Source organism: Pelophylax lessonae (assembly GCF_965119305.1).
Source record: "Pelophylax lessonae genome assembly, chromosome: 4".
NCBI classification, from domain to species: Eukaryota; Metazoa; Chordata; class Amphibia; order Anura; family Ranidae; genus Pelophylax; species Pelophylax lessonae.
The window spans coordinates 569993387-570013822 of record NC_138771.1 but is presented as its reverse complement, the minus strand read 5'-3'; the positions used below and the strand labels follow the sequence as shown (position 1 = coordinate 570013822).

Below are 20436 nucleotides of genomic sequence, written 5' to 3'. Positions count from 1 at the left end.
GGTTCTTAGCATGGTGCCCATTCGTGGACTGTGTTAGGGGGGCACATGCCCAATGTGGCTGGGGTCTTTAGCATTGTACACACTTGTCTGCCATGTGTAGGGCACGCATGCCTAGTGTCTAGTTTAGCATTGTGGCTGCTTGTGTGCCATGTTTAGAGCATGCATGCCCAGCACGGCTGAGGTCCGTAGCATTGTGCACATTTGTGTACCATGTATAGGGGGTACATGCCCAGTGTGACTGGGGTCCTTGGCATTGTACCCGTTTGGGTACCATCTTCAGGTTGCGCATGCCTAGTGTGGCTGGGGTCCTAGGCATTTGTGCCCACACAGGTACTGTGTTTAGTGTGTGCATACCCAGTGTGGTTGGGGTTTTTAGCTTTGTACCCACACAAGTGCTGTGTTTAGTGCGTGCATGCCCAGTGTGGCTGGGGTTCTTAGCATTGTGAACACTTGTGTGCCGTGTTTAGGGCATTCAAGCACAGTGTGGCTGGGGTACTTAGCAATTCACCTGTTCGGGTACTGTCTTTAGGGTGTGCATGCTCGGTTTGGCTGGGATACTTAGCACTGCACCGACCTGTTTGGGTATTGTCTTCAGGGTGTGTATGACCAGTGTGCCTAGGGTCCTTAGCATTTTGTCCATTCATGTGCCATGTTTAGGATGCACATGCCCAGTGTGGCTGGGATCCTTAGCATTGTGCCCATTCATGTGCCATGTTTAGGATGCACATGCCCAGTGTGGCTGGGATCCTTAGCATTGTGCCCATTTGTGTGCCATGTTTAGGATGCACATGCCCAGTGTAGCAGAGGTCTTTCTCATTGTGCACACGTGTGCCAAGTTTGGGATGCAATGTCCAGTGTGACTGGAGTGCATTGTCTCCACTTGGGTAATTTCACAGTTTAGACTCCGTACCTGGAAGTTCAGGTGAAACTCAGCAGAAAAAAAGTGAGAAGACATTTGTTTAACAGCTGGTTACATGGAGCAAGAGGCAAAACTGGAATTTGCACTGAGTATTTATTACTATTTAATGTGTGCTTGAGGAAAGAGATTTTGATTTTTGATACAGCCATTGCGTGATTTTGTGATTTCAGTTATTAGATTACATTTTTCTTAAAAAAAATCAACCTCTGTAAGCCTATACTTTGTTAATTTTTTCATATGGGAGAAGGATTAAAGTGTCTGCTAGGTTTTAATTGCTGGGACCTCAAAAACGCCCCCTTCATCAGTTCAACCAGCCGTTGACAGACTTTTCACTCGCCCGGTCAAAAACCTTTCTCCATCCAAATATTACCTCAAATTTCTATACCAATAGGATGGGATAGGGTTCCAGCGCCAATCTTCCAGATTTTTATTGTTGTTTCTGTTCCTGTATAAGAGATTTCACCTTGTATACAGGTGTAGTCTGTAGTCTCCACTGTAGGTGGTGCTGTAGCACAATGCAGTAGGAAAAGGAAGTTATGAGGAACTTGGTTCCTCCACGATTTCCTCACAGGGAGACTGCTTTGGATGCTGATGCCCCATGTGACTTTGGCGGCCATCTTGGGTGGGGGCAGAACCTATTTATTGCCCTGACTCCCTCCTTTGAGCGCATTGTGCGAGTAGTTAATGTGGAGATGGGTTTCCTGTCTGTCAGGGACAGTGCATAGTGGAAGAGAGAGGTTCCAAAGGAGTAGGGAAAGTGCAGGGACTACGCTATCTCCTCTCAGGAAGCCTCCCATTTGAGTGTGGACCAGCCAGGCAGCATTCTGCTTCTCTTGGCAGACGTTGTCAGCATCTTCAGACTGTTCCATCTCTGTTACAGGTTGTATGGGTCTGTGGTTGGGCATTCCTTTCTACCGGCCCTGTTTGTACTGTGCTAAACTTTTCTACAATATGTTGCTTTGGCCTAGCTTGGACTCTTGGACTCTTGTGTGTTTAGTGCCCTCCACATCATGCTGCACCTAGCCCACACCCTTACTCCCTGTCATTACAGAAAGTGATGTAAAATCACTTCATTGAGCACACAGAGAAAAAACAAGGACACATTAGAAGTAGAGTGGTAAGTAAAAGAACATCTTCCAATGTTTTTGATGTCTTCCATGCCCTCTTGTCTTGGAGAAAAACACTCCAAATAGGGAAAATTCCCCTAAGATCACACCTATCACTGTATTAGCAATGACTACTATAGTGAATTTAAGCTTCCCCAGTGGTCCATCAGGTATGAGATATGCATACTTACATTGTGCTAAGCTGGACCAACCTGAGTATGCAATACAAACATCTCTGGAGTTCTGCTTTAAACCCTCTGCCAGGTTTTTTTTAATGCCATCTGTGTCGTATTGGGGAGATTCCCATTTCCAATGGGGAAATCCTCTTTTGGTGAATGTCACCAAGTGTCACGATTGAAAGACTTCCCCTCCTCTTCTGGTGGCAACTCAAAATTGTGGATCTCCCATCACTTTAAGACCCGGTGATAATGGTCACCAGGACCAACAGGGAAAGCAAATCTCCCTAGCTAAGACACCGACAGCAATAAAAACCTGCCAAAAGTTCTATTCTCTCACCACTCTATCCAAAACTTTATAGCATGGAGGCCTTTGGCAAAATTGACACACAGTCTGCACAAAATGTATCAGGTTGCCCATCATTATTATAATATGACCTTTACAAATGGGTAGCATCCTAACTGAGTATTCCCCTGTGATAGAGGATGATCTGACAGCTTGGCAGTAGATGACGAATGAGGAGATAGGGAGGTGGTTGGCAGGGCAGGGGCCATACATTGCCTGCTCTGTTAGATAGTGAGAGAAGCTGCAGCTGGAGATAGCAGACCTTCGACACACGGCCCAGAGCGGACTCTGCAGAATACAGGAGAGAACAGACACTGCGCGAGGTGCAATACCCGCTCATCGTGTCCCCATGATTATTAAGGTGAGTGATTCCATTCATAACTGATGGAGGTGGGATGAGGTGTGAACCATGAAGTGGACCATCCATAGAGCTCTGTGGATAAGGCATGTGCTTATAAAAAAGCAACTTTCCAATATCTGCTGAACTAGAGACCATTCTGTGAGGTGGAAGGTATGCTTACCAATCAATTTACCAAAAGTCCAGTAGAGATTGAAATGTTGATCCAAAGGCTTTATTACTTTGAGTCACAGTCTCACAGACATGGACCAATTTTGCAGATCAACAGTTCTGACTTCATATAAAGTAGTTAGAAGTTTATTGTTCAATATTTAGGCATTTTGCGCATTAGCTTTTCGTTTTTTTGTCTTTTCGTTTTTTCTAAAAACGTATTCAATAGTTTTAGATTTCAATTCCTTAAACCAGCCATACATGGATTGAAAATTGGCCAGGTTAGCAGGGATCGGGGAGGATTCCCCCATAACTCAGCAGGGAGGATTTCCTCATAGCTCAGCAGGAAGGGCTCCCCCATAGCTCAGCAGGAAGGGCTCCCCAATAGCTCAGCAAGGAGGGCTCCCCCATAGCTCAGCGGGAAGGGTTCCCCCATAGTTCAGCGGTAAGGGCTCCCCCATAGCCCAGCAGGGAGGGTTCCCCCATAGCTCAGCAGAGAGAGCTCGCCCATAGCTCAGCAGGGAGGGCTCCTCCATAGCTCAGCGGGAAGGGTTCCATCATAACTCAGCAGGGAGGGTTCCCCCATAGCTCAGCGGGGAGGATTCCCCCATAGCTCAGCAGGGAGAGCTCCCCCATAGCTCAGCGGGGAGGATTCTCCCATAGCTCAGTAGGGAGGGTTCCCCCATAGCTCAGCAGGGAGAGCTCGCCCATAGCTCAGCAGGGAGGGCTCCACCATAGCTCAGCGGTAAGGGCTCCTCCATAGCTCAGCGGGAAGGGTTCCATCATAACTCAGCAGGGAGGGCTCTCCCATAGCTCAGCGGGGAGGATTCCCTCATAGCTCAGCAGGGAGAGCTCTCCCATAGCTCAGCGGGGAGGATTCTCCCATAGCCCAGCAGGGAGGGTTCCCCCATAGCTCAGCAGAGAGAGCTCGCCCATAGCTCAGCAGGAAGGGCTCCTCCATAGCTCAGCGGGAAGGGTTCCATCATAACTCAGCAGGGAGGGTTCCCCCATAGCTCAGCGGGGAGGATTCCCCCATAGCTCAGCAGGGAGAGCTCCCCCATAGCTCAGCGGGGAGGATTCTCCCATAGCTCAGTAGAGAGGGTTCCCCCATAGCTCAGCAGGGAGAGCTCGCCCATAGCTCAGCAGGGAGGGCTCCACCATAGCTCAGCGGGAAGGGTTCCCCCAAAGCTCAGCGGGGAGGGTTCCCCCATAGCTAAGCGGGGAGGACTCCCCCATAGCTCAGCGGGGAGGGTTCCACCATAGCTTAGCGGGAAGGGCTCCCCCATAGCTCAGCAGGGAGGGCTCCCCCATAGCTCAGCAGGGAGGATTCCCCCATAGCTCAGCGGGAAGGGCTTCCCCATAGCTCAGCAGGGAGGATTCCCCCATAGCTCAGCAGGGAGGGCTCCCCCATAGCTCAGCAGGGAGGGTTCCCACATAGCTCAGCAGGGAGGGCCCCCCCCCCATAGCTCAGCAGGGAGGGCTCCCCCATAGCTCAGTGGGAAGGGTTCCCCCATAACTCAGCGGGAAGGGCTTTCCCATAGCTCAGCAGGACGGTTTACCCCGTAGCTCAGCGGGGAGGATTCCCCCATAGATCAGCGGGAAGGGTTCCCCCATATCTCAGTGTGGAGGATTCCCCCATAGTTCAGCAGGGAGGTTTCCCCCATAGCTCAGCGGGGAGGGTTCCCCCATAGCTCAGCGGGAAGGGTTCCCCCATATCTCAGTGTGGAGGATTCCCCCATAGCTCAGCGGGAAGGGTTCCACCATAGCTCAGCTGGGAGGGCTCCCGTATAGCTCAGCGAGGAGGATTCCCCCATAGCTTCCGCAGGGAGGGCTCCCCAATAGCTCAGCAGGGAGGCTTCCCCCATAGTTTAGCGGGAAGGGTTCCACCATAGCTCAGCAGGGAGGGCTCCCCCATAGCTCAGCAGGGAGGATTCCCCCAAAGCACAGCAGGGAGGGTTCCTCCATAGCTCAGCAGGGAGAGTTCCCCCATAGCTCAGTGGGGAAGATTCCCCCAAAGCTCAGCAGGGAGGACTCCCCCATAGCTCAACGGGGAGGATTCCCCCAAAGCTCAGCAGGGAGGGTTCCTCCATAGCTCAGCAGGGAGAGTTCCCCCATAGCTCAGTGTGGAAGATTCCCCCAAAACTCAGCAGGGAGGGCTCCCCCATAGCTCAACGGGGAGGATTCCCCCAAAGCTCAGCAGGAAGGATTCGCCCAAGCACATCAAGTGTGTAGATGAGTGAATCAGGACTTTTTATTCAACCCATTGGGTGAACAAAAAACTGGCTCATGGGCTGCCTTAAAGTATATCTAAAGCCAAAGCTTTTATTTTAAGTAGAGAAGGGAAATTTTAAACTGCTGTCACTTTTATTTATTATTTTTTTGATGAATAAGCTGAGTAACACAGAGGTGATAAATTTAAGAGATAAGTTGCACTCACAAAGATTCCAGGAAATACAAGCTCATTATGGCTGCGAGGAACAACACATGAAAGGATTTCCAGGTTGTAAATGAAGCAGTACAGGTCTTTAATACAGCCTTTGATGGATGATCCTATAGCCTGCTGTGCCCAGAGAGCCAATTCCTGCATCAGGTACAATCTTTTCCCTGCAGTGGAAGTCAACGATATGACGACCAGCCATGGAGCGATGGGTCAATGCTTGGCATGTCAACGCTTTCTCAAGCACAAGAAAAGTTTAACATCTGAAACCTAGCAACCTGAACCTGGAAGCAGGCACCATGCATTGCCCCACAGCTTGCAGGGACACTGGTGCTGCTCTTCATTGTCATTTTCAGGCAGGTCATTGTATCACAGACTTTAAATGCAGGGAAAAGAGAGCTGGCTTGCTTGCCATGACAGACTGTAGAACCATCCGCTGTATTACAGGCGTGTACTGCTTCATTTACATCCTGGAAAGCCTTCCATGTTGTTACCCCTGGAAATAATGATGAGTTTGTGTATCCTGGATGCTCTTTTAAAGCGGAGTTCCAGTTGTTTTTAAGTTTATTAAAAGTCAGCAGCTATAAAAAGTGTAGCTGCTGACTTTTAAAAAACACACCTTTATCTGTCCCACGATCCAGCGATGCGGCCATACGAAGCCTCGCTCCTCTCTCTCGCCTCTCCCTGGCGCCGGCATCACAAGTGTGGGCACCTGGCTGTGACAGCTTGCGACTTCACAGCCAGGTGCGCACTGCGCATGCGCGAGTCGCGCTGCGCCTCCTCAGTGGCTAGCAAACTTTTGGGACCTGTGACGTGTCCCAGAAGATTGCAGGGAGGAAGTGGGAGAGGAGAACTTCCACTCAAGCCTAGGTGGCCCCAGCGGAAGTGGGAGCGTGTACCTGTCAAAACTAGGTACCTGCTCCCCCCAAAAAAATTTGCATGCCAAATGTGGCATGTAAGGGGGTGAGAAGTGCTTAAAGCGGAAGTTCGACCTTTATGTGGAACTCCGCTTTAAGGCTGGTTCACTCTGGCAGTTGGGGTCACTGTAATATCCACAGTTGAGCTGTGTTTTTACTGCCACCCAACTGCTAACCCCTCTAGCTGCAGAGACAGCAGCTGGGGGGGGGGGGGTACAAAGGCAAAGCATCTTCAGAGACCAGCACTAGTGTGAACGCCCTCAAAGTTATCCCCTCTGTGTTACTACGCCTTTTGCACTAGGGGTGCGCTCAGTGTCTTCTCTTCTCAGGTTGTTTGCCATCTGTCTTATTAGGGAGATTTCCCTTCATTTCTTACCTAGTAGAATTAACAGGAAGTGAGCGAATACCTCAGACAATTGTCACAGGAACAAGTGTCCCCATAGGAAGATTGCCGCTCTCTTCCTGTTCTGGTGGCAACTCACCCGGTGATCTGGCCAGTAATACACCTCCTGTATTAGAGTGCCCCCACTCTGGATGAATGAGCACAGGGGGTAACTTTGGCCAACAGCATTGTCAGTCTGAGAACTGGGTAGTGTTAGATGTACTAGCAGATTTAGATACACTGACAAATTGAAACTGAACTCCACATGTTTATCCTGGTTATTTTTGCACTCAATTGGGTTATCCCAAATATACAAATGTTGCACTCAGGATTTTTGTGATCATTTAGACATGAGGCTTCCCTCCTCTGATTATGTTGTGTATTTTCCGTTGCCCATGCGCCAGTTCTTGCCCCTGCATGGGCAATCTGGGTGCCTTTGACATTCTTGTATGTTTTAATACCATTTCTGCAATAAAAATTATTGAACCAGAAACTGAATCCCAGCCCACACTTTTAAACAGTTACAGTAACAGTTGTTTTTTTTTTTTTTTGGGGTTTTACATGAATAAATAAAAGACGATCATTGGAAGCACCCCTGCTATTGTTGAATGGCATGTCCCATCCCTCTAACTGCTACATCTGCAGAATAGCTTGTTCTTTTGACAAACAATAGACTTAAGCCCCGTACACACGTGCAGATTGTCGGCCGAAAAGATTTGGCCGACGACCGATCGGCCAATTTTCGGCTTGTTAGTATGATGCTTCCGACAGCCGACAGCGCACTTTTGGCCGAACAGAATCTGTCGTGCAAGCATTAAAATTTTTGTATGCCGACACCAGAACGGCCGATTGTTCGCCAGTCAGTACAGAATTCGGCCGACAGACAGCAGATTTGCAAGACTGGGCATGCTCAGAAAAGAAAAAACACAGGGAAAGTTAACCATCACATGACATCACTTCTGCAGTCGGCGGACAAAATTTGTGTGCAGTCTTTTGCACTTTTCAGCGGACACGACAGCCCGGGGACAAAAGACGGCCGATCGGTCGGCCGACGATCGGTACGTGTGTACGGGGCTTTACTGGCTGGATCAGCAGGTTAAAATAGGGGAAAGAAAGCCTAAAAAAAAAGAAATCTAATGCAGCCATCACAGCTAAGAAGTAGTAAGCTGCAATATAATAAATGTTTGCTTTTGAGTTTAATACTGCTGGAACAAATGGATCACACCAGTTAACCTGCGCCACTCTTGGTAATTCCCCCATGTGTACTTAAAGCAGAACTAAACCTAAATGGTCAAAAACTGCAAGCAGGGAGCTGTTTATTGTAGAAGAAGCATGGTATGTCTTCTATAGTAACACACACTGACCTGCCTGATCACAGGCTTTTATTAAATGCACACCAAGCTGAGCAGGCAGAGACGGGCTTAGGACCAGTAAGTTCATTGGCTCCTGTCTAAATTGGCCCTAGTATGTGTATGTATGAATGTGATTTGGGGACCTTTCATTCCAAGCTCTTTGAGGGCCGGTGTTCCGTGAGAATTACCTACCCGTGAGAAAACCTACCCTCGTTACTTCCGGTTCACGGCAGTCTGTGTAACGCGAGCAGTTACATTAAAACAGCTGTGCTGCACTATGAGTCATCTCCGCTCCTGTCCCTGTCACTACCCTGATCTCGGCTAGTAAATATAAAAGCGGCGGCGGGTGTATGAAAATATAAATCACAGAGCCCAGAGCCGCTTTTATATTTACTCGCCAAGATCAGGGTAGTGACAGTGACAGGAGCGGAGATGACTCATATTGTAGCCCAGCTGTTTCAATGTAACCCCCGCGCGGGTAGGTTTTTTTCACGGACACCGTGATCGTTTCCTACTAGTGCGCATGCGCACTAGTCTGATCCTCAGCTCTTCCATTAGGTATCCGGGGCTGTGAGCATGCGCACTGCTGCGCTGCTCAGCTGTTCCTGGCCGGAAGTGACGAGGGTAGGTTTTTCTCACGGGGTAGGTAATTCTCACGTTACACCGGTTTACACTATAGCGATGTCAGACATCACATGTGATTCGCACTGCACTGCTCTGCAAATCACATGCAATGTCTGTGCGATGCAAATTCAGCCATACAGATTGTATAGCTGAATTTACATCGCATTCAGACCAAAGCCACACAGGACCCTTTTTTTGGTCCGCACCACAATCGGATTGCATGGGTGTTCACACCTATGCGATCTGATTCCTGTTCGAATTGACAGTTCGAACTGCGATATGCGAACTAATCTGGGGGTGTCATTTACTTTGTATTTGTAGCGATTCGCATATGGCATTGTGAACTGCTTGCGAGTCGGGTGCGATGCGGGAACCCGCACTGGATTCGCAGGGTTCCCGCATAGGACCAATGTGAATGGGCACTGAGGGCAGGGACTGATGTGAATGTACAATGTACTGTTTATGTAAAGTGATTGATAAGTACCTGTAATAAATAAACTTCTGTGTAGCATTTCAGAGTACTGCAGTACAGCTGATTGGTTCCTTGTGATGCTTCTCCCTTTCCTAATCTGAGCTCTACTGTATAGGGGATTGCAAAATGCTGACACCAACTTAAATTTACTTACACTGCTTGCATTTACCTTTGAATTTCGGGTATGGATATTTTTGCATTGTTACTGTGGTCCAGCGTGGAATAATGTAAATATGCCTATTCCTTACCTGGCTGATCCCTGCAGAAGCAGAGAACCGTTATAGTAGCCGCCACTACTACAATGATCCTTACTGCCTTCTGGGTTCTGTGCTGAGTAGCTGTTCTTTTGCATAGTGACCACAGGGGGTCACTCACTCTGCAGGGGCACCATCCAGAGAATGCCTTGTTTCCTCTAATAATGCAAAACGTACTCTGATTGGACAAGGTGAAGAGTCAGGGAGATGATGTCACACTCTCCAGTTCCTCCAATCAGAGAATGCCTTGCATTTTCCTCTAATAATGCAAAACGTACTCAAATTAGACAAGGTGAAGAGTCAGGGAGATGATGTCACAATCTCCACCTCTTCCAATCAGAGAATTATTTTCATTAATTAACCACTTTACCACCGGAGGATTTTGCTGTCTTACGTCCAGGCCACTTTTTGCGATTCGGCACTGTGCGAATTTAACTGACAATTACGCGGTCGTGCGACGCCGTACCCAAACAAAATTTACATCCTTTTTTTCCCACAGACAGAGCTTTCTTTTGGTTGTATTTGATCACCTGTGCGATTTTTACTTTTTGCGCTATAAACAAAAGAAGAGCGTAAATTTTGAAAAAATAACAATATTTTTCACATTTTTTTATATGAAATTCCCCCCCAAAAAATGTAAAAATTAAAATTTTTTTAAATTTTTGGCCAATTTGTTTTCTGCTACCTATGTTTGGTAAAACAAATCACAATAAGCGTATTTTGATTGGTTTGCGCAAAAGTTATTGCGTTTACTAACTAAGGGAAAGATTTCTGTCATTGTTGGTGTTTTTTTTTTAACGAGTAATGGCGGCGATCTGCGATTTTTTTTGCGGGACTGCGACATTGCGGCGGACAGATCGGACCCTTGACTGACTTTTTTTGACACTTTTGGGGGGACCAGTGACATTACTGCAGTAATCAGTACTATACATATGCACTGTTACTGTAAAAATGACACTGGCAGGGAAGGGGTTAATTTTATTGGCGAGGGAGGGGTTAATGTATGCCTGGTGCTTACTAACGTGTGTGGGGGGAGGTGACTGAGTGACACAGGGACAGATCGCAGGTTCAGCTATGCTGAACACTGCAATCTGACCCTGCCTGTCACTTAGGAGATCCGTCCGCTTTGTGTACACAAGCGGGCGGATCTCCACACTCGATTCCCCAAAGATCGGGGAAGAGCGGCGGTGATCACCGCCGCTCCTCCCCTGGCCCGACTCCCGCTGTGACTGAATACAGCGGGAGCGAGCCTCCGGCCGCCCACAAGGGGAGGAGTCCAGTGACGTAGGTCTACGTCGCTGGACGGGAACGAGCCACTTTGCCGCAGTACAGTTAACTTGACTGGTCGGCAAGTGGTTAAAGCGGCACTTCACCCAAATACAGAAGTTCCCCTCTTTTTCCTCATTCCACCCTTCTTTGCAATATTTGGATGGTATTTGTTTTTTTTTTGGGGGGACCTGCTTTTGGGGGACCCGAATCTGGCCCTCCAGGCCATTTTTTGTGGCCCTCGCACCTCTCCTCAGCTGCAGGAGAGCTCCAGCCCTCCTCTGGTCCTCCTCCAGACTCTGTACTTTCTGCTTTCCAGCAATGCCTCCAGCTTTTCACCAGCAGCAGCAGCACAAGGTGGGGGGGGGGGGTGCACTGGGATGTAAGAGAGGGTGGGGGACTCAACCTCTAATGGTGATGAGGCTCTTGATGTCTTATAGTAAGTGTAGGGGATGCTCTGGACATCTAGTCTTACAGATACAACTGGCCCTTTTAAATGGGCAATAATAATGCTGATACGTAATTGAGTTTGACACCCCTAGGCCTAGACGATCCGATCAGAAGTCCCGCCCCCCCCCCTCAGCAAATCACAGGTTCCAGAACACTGCGGGACCACTCACAAAGCACAGTGTGGCTTTTGCAGTGAGCAGCCGGGTGTGAAGCACTAAAGAGTCCCAGCTGGTGGCCCACAGTTAACATGTCGGCGCTGGGGACCTAAGACCGGTGAAAAACATGGCCCGGGTGATTTCAGCACTGGATCCTTTGCCAGATAAGTGTCTGTTCATTAAAACTCAGCAACTACAGTTTTTAACTTTTAGCCCCCGTTCACATTGGATCGATTTGTCATGCGATTTGACAGGTCAAATCGCATGACAAGTAGCTTCCTATTGCCAGCAATGGCAGTGTTAAAACTGATGCGATGCCAACTTTGTAGCGCCGCATCAATTTGAAAAAGTAGTGCCTGCACTACTTTTGGCAATTTCGGGTGTGACTTAAATAGACACCTGTGCATGAAGCCGCACAGATGTCTTCAAAGTCGCACCCAAAGTCGCACTGAGATGCGGCTTTGAAATCATGCGATTTCAGGTGGAATCGCACGATTTCAAAGCTGCACTCAATGTCAACGGGGGCTTGATCTTCACACAACTGACTGAAGCTCCTCTTTAAGCAGAGCTCCACCGAAAAGGGGAAGCTCCTCTTGATTGCTTCCTCCCCTCCCCCCTCCAGTGCCACATTTGGCACCTTTCGGGGAGGGGGGGGAGCAGGTACCTGTTTTTAACAGGTACCGGTCCCCAATTCCAGGAGACCTCGTTGCGATGAGATTCTTTGGAAGTTCGGCCCCCCTCTTCATTCACCCGCCGATCATGGTAAGGGAAATGCGCTGCACCTGAGAGCCAATCCGAAAATCGGCTGGGGTGCCAACATCTCGGGATCCCTATACGGGTAAGTGTCCTAAAATTAAAAGTCAGCAGCTACAGTATTTGTAGCTGCTGGCTTTAATTTTTTTTTTTGGTGGGGGGGGGGGGTGCGGATCTGAAATGTAAGGCGTTCCATGAATGGCACCTGTCCAGAGTGAGTGACACCCTGTGTTAATGTGTTTACTATGCATGGAACCCAGAAAGCAGTGAGGATCACTGTAATCAATGGCTGTAAACACCCTCCATGTTAGCCTATGAGGGTTGATTTAATAAAAACAAATAGACTGTTCACTTTCCAAAGTGCATTTGCACTCTGCAAGAGCATTTGCTCTAGAGCTTAGTAAATGAGCAGAAGCTCTGCTGACTTCCATCATCCAATAACGTGCAACAAAAAAATGCTGTCTTTCTTTTTATTTTCCAAGCACGTGATTGGATATTCTTTGCAAAGTAAAGCTTTACTTTATTTACTAAGCTCTGGAGCAACTGCACTTGCAGAGGCAGACATCCCAACCTGAAAAAACACACATTTCAGGGAGGTGGCACTCTACACCCCCCCCCCCCATTTAACACAACTGGAGGATGATCAAATGAAATGCAATCAGTATACAGAAGTTTACTTCTTCTGAGAGATAAGGAATGCTCTAACCACCATGACTACTTCAGTGATTTGAAGTGATCATGGTGGTAGGAGTCATAAACACTGCTGGGATATTTACAATTATGTGCTGGGGGCTAGTTGAACCCCTAGCACATGTGACTTACTGCTGGTGGGTACTTCTGGCTGGTACTGCTGGTGGGTACTGCTGGCTGGTACTGCTGGATGGTACTGCTGGGGGGTACTGCTGGCGGGTACTGCTGGTAGTTACTGCTGGCTGGTACTGCTGGATGGTACTACTGGTGGGTACTGCTGGCGGGTACTGCTGGTAGTTACTGCTGGCTGGTACTGTTGTGTGTAATGCTGGTAGTTACTGCTGATAGTTACTGCTGGCTTGTACTGTTGTGTGTAATGCTGGTGGGTACTGCTGGTGGGTACTGCTGTGGGTACTGCTGGCTGGTACTGCTGGCTGGTAGTGATTAATGGTACTGCTGGTGGGTACTGCTTGCGGGTACTGCTGGTAGTTACTGCTGGCTGGTACTGCTGGTGGGTACTGCTGGTAGTTACTGCTGGCTGGTACTGCTGTGGGTACTGCTGGCTGGTACTGCTGGCTGGTACTGCTGTGGGTACTGCTGACTGGTAATCCTGATGGCTGGTACAGCTGGCTGGTACTGCTGGTGGATACTGCTGGCTGGTACTGCTGGTGGGTAGTGCTGGCTGGTACTGCTGGTGGGTAGTGCTGGCTCATACTGCCGATGCTTCCTGTATCTTGGTCTCCTCACAGGTGGACTGCATTTGATATCACTCCGCCTGTGACAGGACAGAGCTGGAAGTATACGGGAAGGCATCAGCTCCATTCTGACAGCTCAGCTGACACAGACAGCCAGGATATCGTGCGTAACTTGCGGGTGTCAGGGAGCCGTAGCCCACACGTGGGAGACTCCCACACCTTCTGGGAGACTTGGGGTGTCTGCAGAGGGCAATTGCACTTTGCACAGTGCACAGTCTATTTGCATTTAGTAAATTAACCCCTATGTGTCCATGGACACTGTAGGCGTTTTCAGGAGTTTAGTGGCAGCAAAAAAAAAAACATCACTTGTGCGTTCAGGAGAGGTGCTTTTTTAGTAATTTAAAAAAAACGCTCAAAAGCGCTTTAATATGCGTTAATGCTAGGCACGTTCCCATGGTAATGCATTCTAAAAGGCAATAGAAGGTATTAACACCAGACATGGGAATGCACGTGAACATGCATTAACCCTCAATACCGCCCATACAAAATGTAATAACCTGTCATCATACAGATAAGAAACTGTGTGTGACATGGAGCTGAGAAAAATAGGAAATACAGTCTGCATGTTGGGTATTACATTATGGCTCTTGTAGGGTTATTGGTGTTTGGGTGATGATGAGGCCGAGGTGTTGTTGATGGGTCTGTACAGGCAGAGTGGATTGCGTAGTGCGCAGTGAAGTGTCTCCACCCCACTCAGTGATATCATCATCCTTATCTCATAGAAGCAGATGTAAGGGTGGGGTCACAGTGACAGTGCAGCCTGAACTTCTAGCTAAGTCATTGCTAATGGCTAAGCAGTTTATTTATTTTTGAATATTCTATAGAATATAACAGAAACCACTAGTATTGCATACCAATATAATCACAAAGAAGGGCTAACTGGTTCCATTTTCTTTGATGGATGGGTTATAGATCATTTTTAAAAATGAATTCAGAGAATTTGAATTATTTTAACTATAATGTTTTATTAGGTTGTGTATAGCTCCCAAATATACCGTTACCATTCACTTGTCTCTTTTTGTTCACACAGTGACCTTCCTATTTTGAATGCGTTTCAGAATGCACTGAATCGCACGTCAAGTGAGATAACATTGCTTTCTTTGAAGGTTGTTCACACTTATGAGTTACAAACGTGATGCCATTTCCAAAAGGGTCCTGTGCGTGTTTGGTACGATGCAGTGCATTTTAGAGCCCCATAGACTTAAATGGAAACTGCATTCAAATCATATAGGTGTTTAAACGCACTGCGATTCAAAGGGAAGTGTCTAAGACCTTTTCCTGTATTTGTAAGGTCCTTTCCAGAGAGAGAATCACACCTAGGGTTGACACCTCATTCCTTTAAAACTGAACACATATTCATTACAAGGGTTCTGCAGCTGATTAAGGTTGTAATTAACCACTTGCCTACAGTGCACTTTCACCCCCTTCCTGTCCAGGCCAATTTTCAGCTTTCACTTTACACGGCACTGACGGGCGGCACTGATGGGTACTGACAGGTGGCACTGATGGGCACTGACTGGTGGCACTGATGGACGCTGATGGGCAACACCATCAGTGCCCACAATCAGTGCCCATAGTGCTGCCAGTCAGTGCCTATCAGTGCCTAGATGAGCAGGCACTGATGGGCACTGACTGGCAGCACTATGGGCACTGATGGCGGGCACTGTGGGCACTGATGCTGGGCAGTAATTGGCACTTTTTTACATTTTGTGTAATCAGGGCACTGATGATCAGTGCCCTGATTACTTGTATTTATCTCCCCTGTGAGGAGGAGCCGCTGATCGGCTCTCCTCCCCTCACACACTGACAGTGTTAGACGAGGATTGCCGAATAACGGCACTTCCTCATTTACATGTGACTGGCTGTGATTGGACACAGCCGATCACCTGGGTAAAGAGTCATGTCATTGACTCTTCACCGAGATCGGGGTCACGCATGTCCTAGCAAGAGAGGCTGTTCTGGAGCGCCGTCATATGACGGCGTCCCAGGATAATAGCTACACCACTCCGCCGTCATTTGACGGTGGGCGGGTAGTAAGTGGTTAAACTCACTTGGTACCTTATTTACAATAAATCAGCCTCAGAACCTGTGTAATTCATATGTGTTTGGGTTTAGAGGGATGAGGTGGCAACTGCTCCTTGAAATCGTGCTTGAAAACACACAGAAATCGCACCGCAACAGTGTAAATATGGGCTCAGAGTCCAGGTTCAGAAAACAGAACTTGTATTAAAGTTAAAGTCCAGTAATTCACAACAAGTCGTTAACTTTACACTGATAACTGCTGCAGATTGCAGACACAACGCATTTTGAACGCATTGCCGGATTTGCACTCAAAACACGGGTTTCCTGCACCATGTTCCAGTGTGAACCAGTACTTGCAGGTCAAACAGAAGCTGCTTCTGTTTGACCTGCAAATGCCATGATGCTGCATATGTGATCAGTTATGACACCAGCCATTTGATGGCTTGACAGTTTGGTTGAGGACACAAGCAATCCAGGAATGTAACTGTGTTTTGAAACAGTTAAATCAATGGGTTTAGTTCAGCTTTATGTTTTACTGCTGGGGCTCTGGGCTTCAGCAAAATGTTGGTAGCATAAATATTAATGTGGAATGTATGCTCCTGCTAAGGAACATTATTTTTTATCAAGTTGTTATGAGTAAAGTTCAAGGTCAAATCCAGAGTCTTTGTTCTTCAGTGGGGCATATCATGACAAAGAGGGGATAGTAGCAACCGCTAAGGAAGAAAGTGTAATATTAGAAAAAGGAAGAGGCAGAGATTGCAGAGGTGTCTGCGAGTCATAGGGTATAAAGTGCGCAAGAATCCTCCAGTGCTGCTGACAAAAGCTAGGAGGAGCTGTTCTGTAAAAGAAGATCAGGGTGAGGGTAGTAAACATAGAGGGATGTGAAGCGTGCTTACTGAGAATATAAATGTGATCGGGTTCTAGGACCCTCCAGTGTTCCTGATAGAAAAGAGAAAAATATGAAAAAAATCTTTCCAATGCGAGGACAAATCTTCATTTAGACAGTTGTCATCAGAACAGGTGTCCCCGTTCATAGGTTTCCCCTTACCTGCTGTTCCTGTGACAGTTCTATGTCGGAGGCAATGGTCCCCAGGACAGATAGAAGGGCAAATCTCCTGAGTGGGGACACAAACAGTAATAAAACCTGATAGGTGTTCCAATATAAAGAGGAAAGAGGCATTGGTGGTTTCTAAATAATTCTTCATGCTCCTCGTAACTGAGTACTGTATGTTCTTTGGTTTCTTTGTGCTCCATGGTGACCATCTTTTCCATCTGAGATAGCAGGGAAGGCCGAGCTGGAGTGCAATTTTTTTCTACATCCCTCAAAATTGTTTCTTAGGCTGGCCATACACTATACAATTTTCTTGTTCAACTTTTCTTTAGATTTACCAAAACCATATAATAGGAGGTCAAATCTAAACACTTTCAATGTGTATGCAATCAGGCAGGCCCTTGTACTACATAGTTGAAGGTAAATCTAAAGGAAAATGAATAGGAAAATTGTATAGTGTATGGCCAGCCTTAGTATAATCCTTATGAATGATTACAGTTTCTGGATTTTCCAAACTTAAACTGTAGATGATATTTTGGGTCCCCATCCATTCTTGTGTACCTAGATGCTATTCTATCTCCATCTTCACATAGACAGTTGTCATCACCAGAACAGGTGTCCCTGTTGGAAGGTTTCCCCTTAACTGCTGTTCCTGTGACAGTTCTAAAATTTTGGATTTCTCATCACTTTATATGTCGGAGGCAATGATCCCCATTACAGATAGAAAGGGTAAATCTACAGAGTGGGAATACAAACAGTAATAAAACCTGATAGGAGTTTCAATACTTCACTCTTTCAAAACAAGGTTGCACACAACTTTACTTTCAACTTACATTATCCGACCTCTATATTTTTGCATTTGGTATTCTTTTTTTTTAAATTCTTTATTTATTCAGTAAAACATGAAAACAAGAAGGCAAACAGTAGAACACCGATGGACATGAATATAAAAAGTACAATCAAGAGAAAGATAGCAGTGGTCCATTTTCACAGCAGATACCGTATGTCTAACATCGAGCAATGGTGCAAAAATAGGATTGCATTGAAGACCCTGTCAGATACATATTTTATCCGGGGACCCCAATGGTAGAAGGTGCGATGACTAACGGTTGACATTGGAGCTCGTCGGGCATATCCAGGGAAGTCCACCCACCCCACCGGCATCCAACTGAGGGCCGGTATCAGGGGGACCGGACGTACCACCCCAGAGTCCCAGAGCTCAGGATAGGTACCAAGGGGTCCGGCACAGGTATGCCCTCTTGGGGAGAGAACTGAATGTAGACCCAGACAACCAAATACCCATGATACGAAGGCGTCGTTTGGTCAGTCGCTAATATCCAAGTCAAAAACACCGGGGAGTGCAAAAAGTGAACACCAAACACAGTATTACGCACAAAAAGAAAGGTAGACAAGAGGAGACAGCAGATGGGCAGATTGAAGAAAGCAGAGGAAAGGCGGGGGGAAGGGAAGGGGCGGGTAGACTCGACCCACCTCCACGGTCACTGCTTAGGCAAGCAGGTCTTTGTATTCTGTCGTAAACGTGAAGTCATGCCAGTAATACCAGCGTTTCCTAAATTTGTCCCTGGTACCGTGCTCAGTGGCAACCAGATCCTCCATTTCATTGAGACAGGCAACCTTGCGGAGCCACATCGCCACCGTAGGAGGCTGACTCTGTTTCCACAGCGGGGGAATGCAACTCTTCGCCGCCGTAAGCATATGGTATTCTTAATGGCAACATAAAGCAGAAACGAAGAGGAAAGAGGCATTGGTGGGTTTAACCAAATTTTTATATATGAATTCTTCATGCTCCTCATAGCGGAGTATGTTCTTTGGTTACTTTGTGCTCCAAGGTGACCTTCTTTGAGATTAGCAGGGAAGCATCATTGTTCTGTGACTCTCAAAATTGTTTCTTCTGAATGGTTGCAGTTTCTGGATTTTCCAAACATGCATTGTAGATGATATTTTGGATCCCCATCCACAGCTTGGGCACCTAGGTGGCACTCCATCCAAGAAGTCACCCCATCCAAAACTGATATCAGATTCCAGTAGATGCTGCCACCTTGAGAGTCACCCACTTGGGTATTGTATTATTCGAGGCCTCAGTGATGAACTCTCTGCCCCTGCCTTTTCTCCTGGGTAGAAGAAGGTCCAAGCAAGATGTACTAGAGTGCACGGCATAACAAGCAATTTTGAATGGGCAGCAGTCAGCGGCTTGAATTACAAGGCCATATTGTGTATCTTTTACCCTGTTTCCCTGAAAATAAGCCGTACCCCGAAAATAAGACCTAGCATGATTTTCAGGGATGGCTGCAATATAAGCCCTACCCCAAAAATAAGCCCTAGTAAAATCCTTGATATCAGCCCCTCCTTCTGCAGTATTTGGAGAGGGAAAGTAGAGCTCCGGAGGGTCACGTGAGTGCCCAGCAGCGCTGTAAATAAGGTATTTTCCACAATAAAGTTACAAAAGGAGACACACTGCACATTACATAATCTTTTTACAAAATCCATTACATATTTTTACAATGACTTTATCCAAGGTTTATTTTTGGGATTACAGAATATCATAATGCTGACTCCTGAGCTGACAGGGAGAGAGGGAGAGAGGGGGAGAGAACTTTTTTTTATTATTTTATTCCAGGTTTTTTTAGAACATAAAGAGGGCTAAATGACCCAACACAAGCACTGTGCTGTCTACCATGCTTTAAAGGATCAGGATATTTATTTATTTTAGGGTTACAATCCCTTTTAAGATCGACTTTTTACATACCATAAATAAATAAGACATCCCCTGAAAATAAGCCCTAGTGTGTTTTGTGTAGCCAAAATTAATATAAGACCCGGTCTTATTTTCGGGGAAACACGGTAGGAGCTTCAAAGGCAACCAAAACACCAGTTTTGAGTGAAGTAGGCCTTTAAACATTATACCATAAGAATAAATATTTATTTGCCTGTATGCTTAGTCTTGAATAATAATTGTGACAGGTGCTGTCAAAGGAATAAGAAGTGTTTGTCATCATTTCCTGCACTAATGGTAGCCAAAGAGTTTTTACATCTCATAAAACCTCACAACAGTGCTGGCCAGCTGCTGACTCGGAGCCGCTCGTATTGATGCTTTCTAGAGAACTTCTTCAGTGCTTCTCATTAAGCATCATTTGTCCCACTTCTTAGACAGAGAAACCCTACAATGTCAATACAGGTAACAGCATGCATCTAATACATCACAGAAAACGCTGCAGCTGACCACTATGTCTGGTACAATCTATTCTGTTTGTCATAAAAAGTATTTCTGACCATTCATATACATCTATAATGAGTGTAGTTGTTTAAAAAAAAGTATATCTAAAGCCAGAGCTTTTTAAAATAGTTTTGGATGGAGTAAGGAAATTGGTAAATCCTGCCTGTTTTTTTTTCTGTCTTCTGTGTCCCATTGGGTCCCCATTTGATGATTTTCCCTCTTTTCTTGTTCTGGTATAAACCCCAAATTTTAGATTTTCTCTCCCTTTCAGATCCAATGACAGTGAGTCACCAGGACTAATAGAGAGGAAAAATGTATCTAGTGGGGACACAAAAGCGATAAAAATCGAACCCCTCATCACTCTATCAAAAAAAAAAGTTTTGGCTTAAGATATATTGTAACCCTTTTGCTGCTGCAACTACTATGACATCAGCAGGACCAGCATGTAAACAAACTACTTGCCACTATAGTAGCCTGAAGTTTGTTTCTCCTTTCTCTGCAGGCTGTTGGCTTTCTTGTAGAAGTGATTTGGATAGTTATAAAGTCACCAGTTCAATTCTGTATGC

At 46.6% G+C, this 20436-nt stretch overlaps 1 protein-coding gene across 4 annotated transcripts in view; it reads left to right on the top strand.

Annotated features, from left to right (window-relative positions):
* Positions 1 to 20436, top strand: part of ANK1 (ankyrin 1) — a 409057-nt gene that overhangs the window by 172001 nt on the left and 216620 nt on the right. The window contains exon 1 of one of the 4 annotated variants that reach the window (XM_082256781.1): positions 2773 to 2908. The exons of the other annotated variants lie outside the window; for them this stretch is intronic. Within the exon in view, the coding sequence (XP_082112907.1) occupies positions 2897 to 2908 (12 nt within the window). The 5' untranslated portion in view covers positions 2773 to 2896. Of the gene's footprint in view, positions 1 to 2772; positions 2909 to 20436 lie in introns of those variants that run through there. 4 annotated transcript variants of the gene reach the window in all.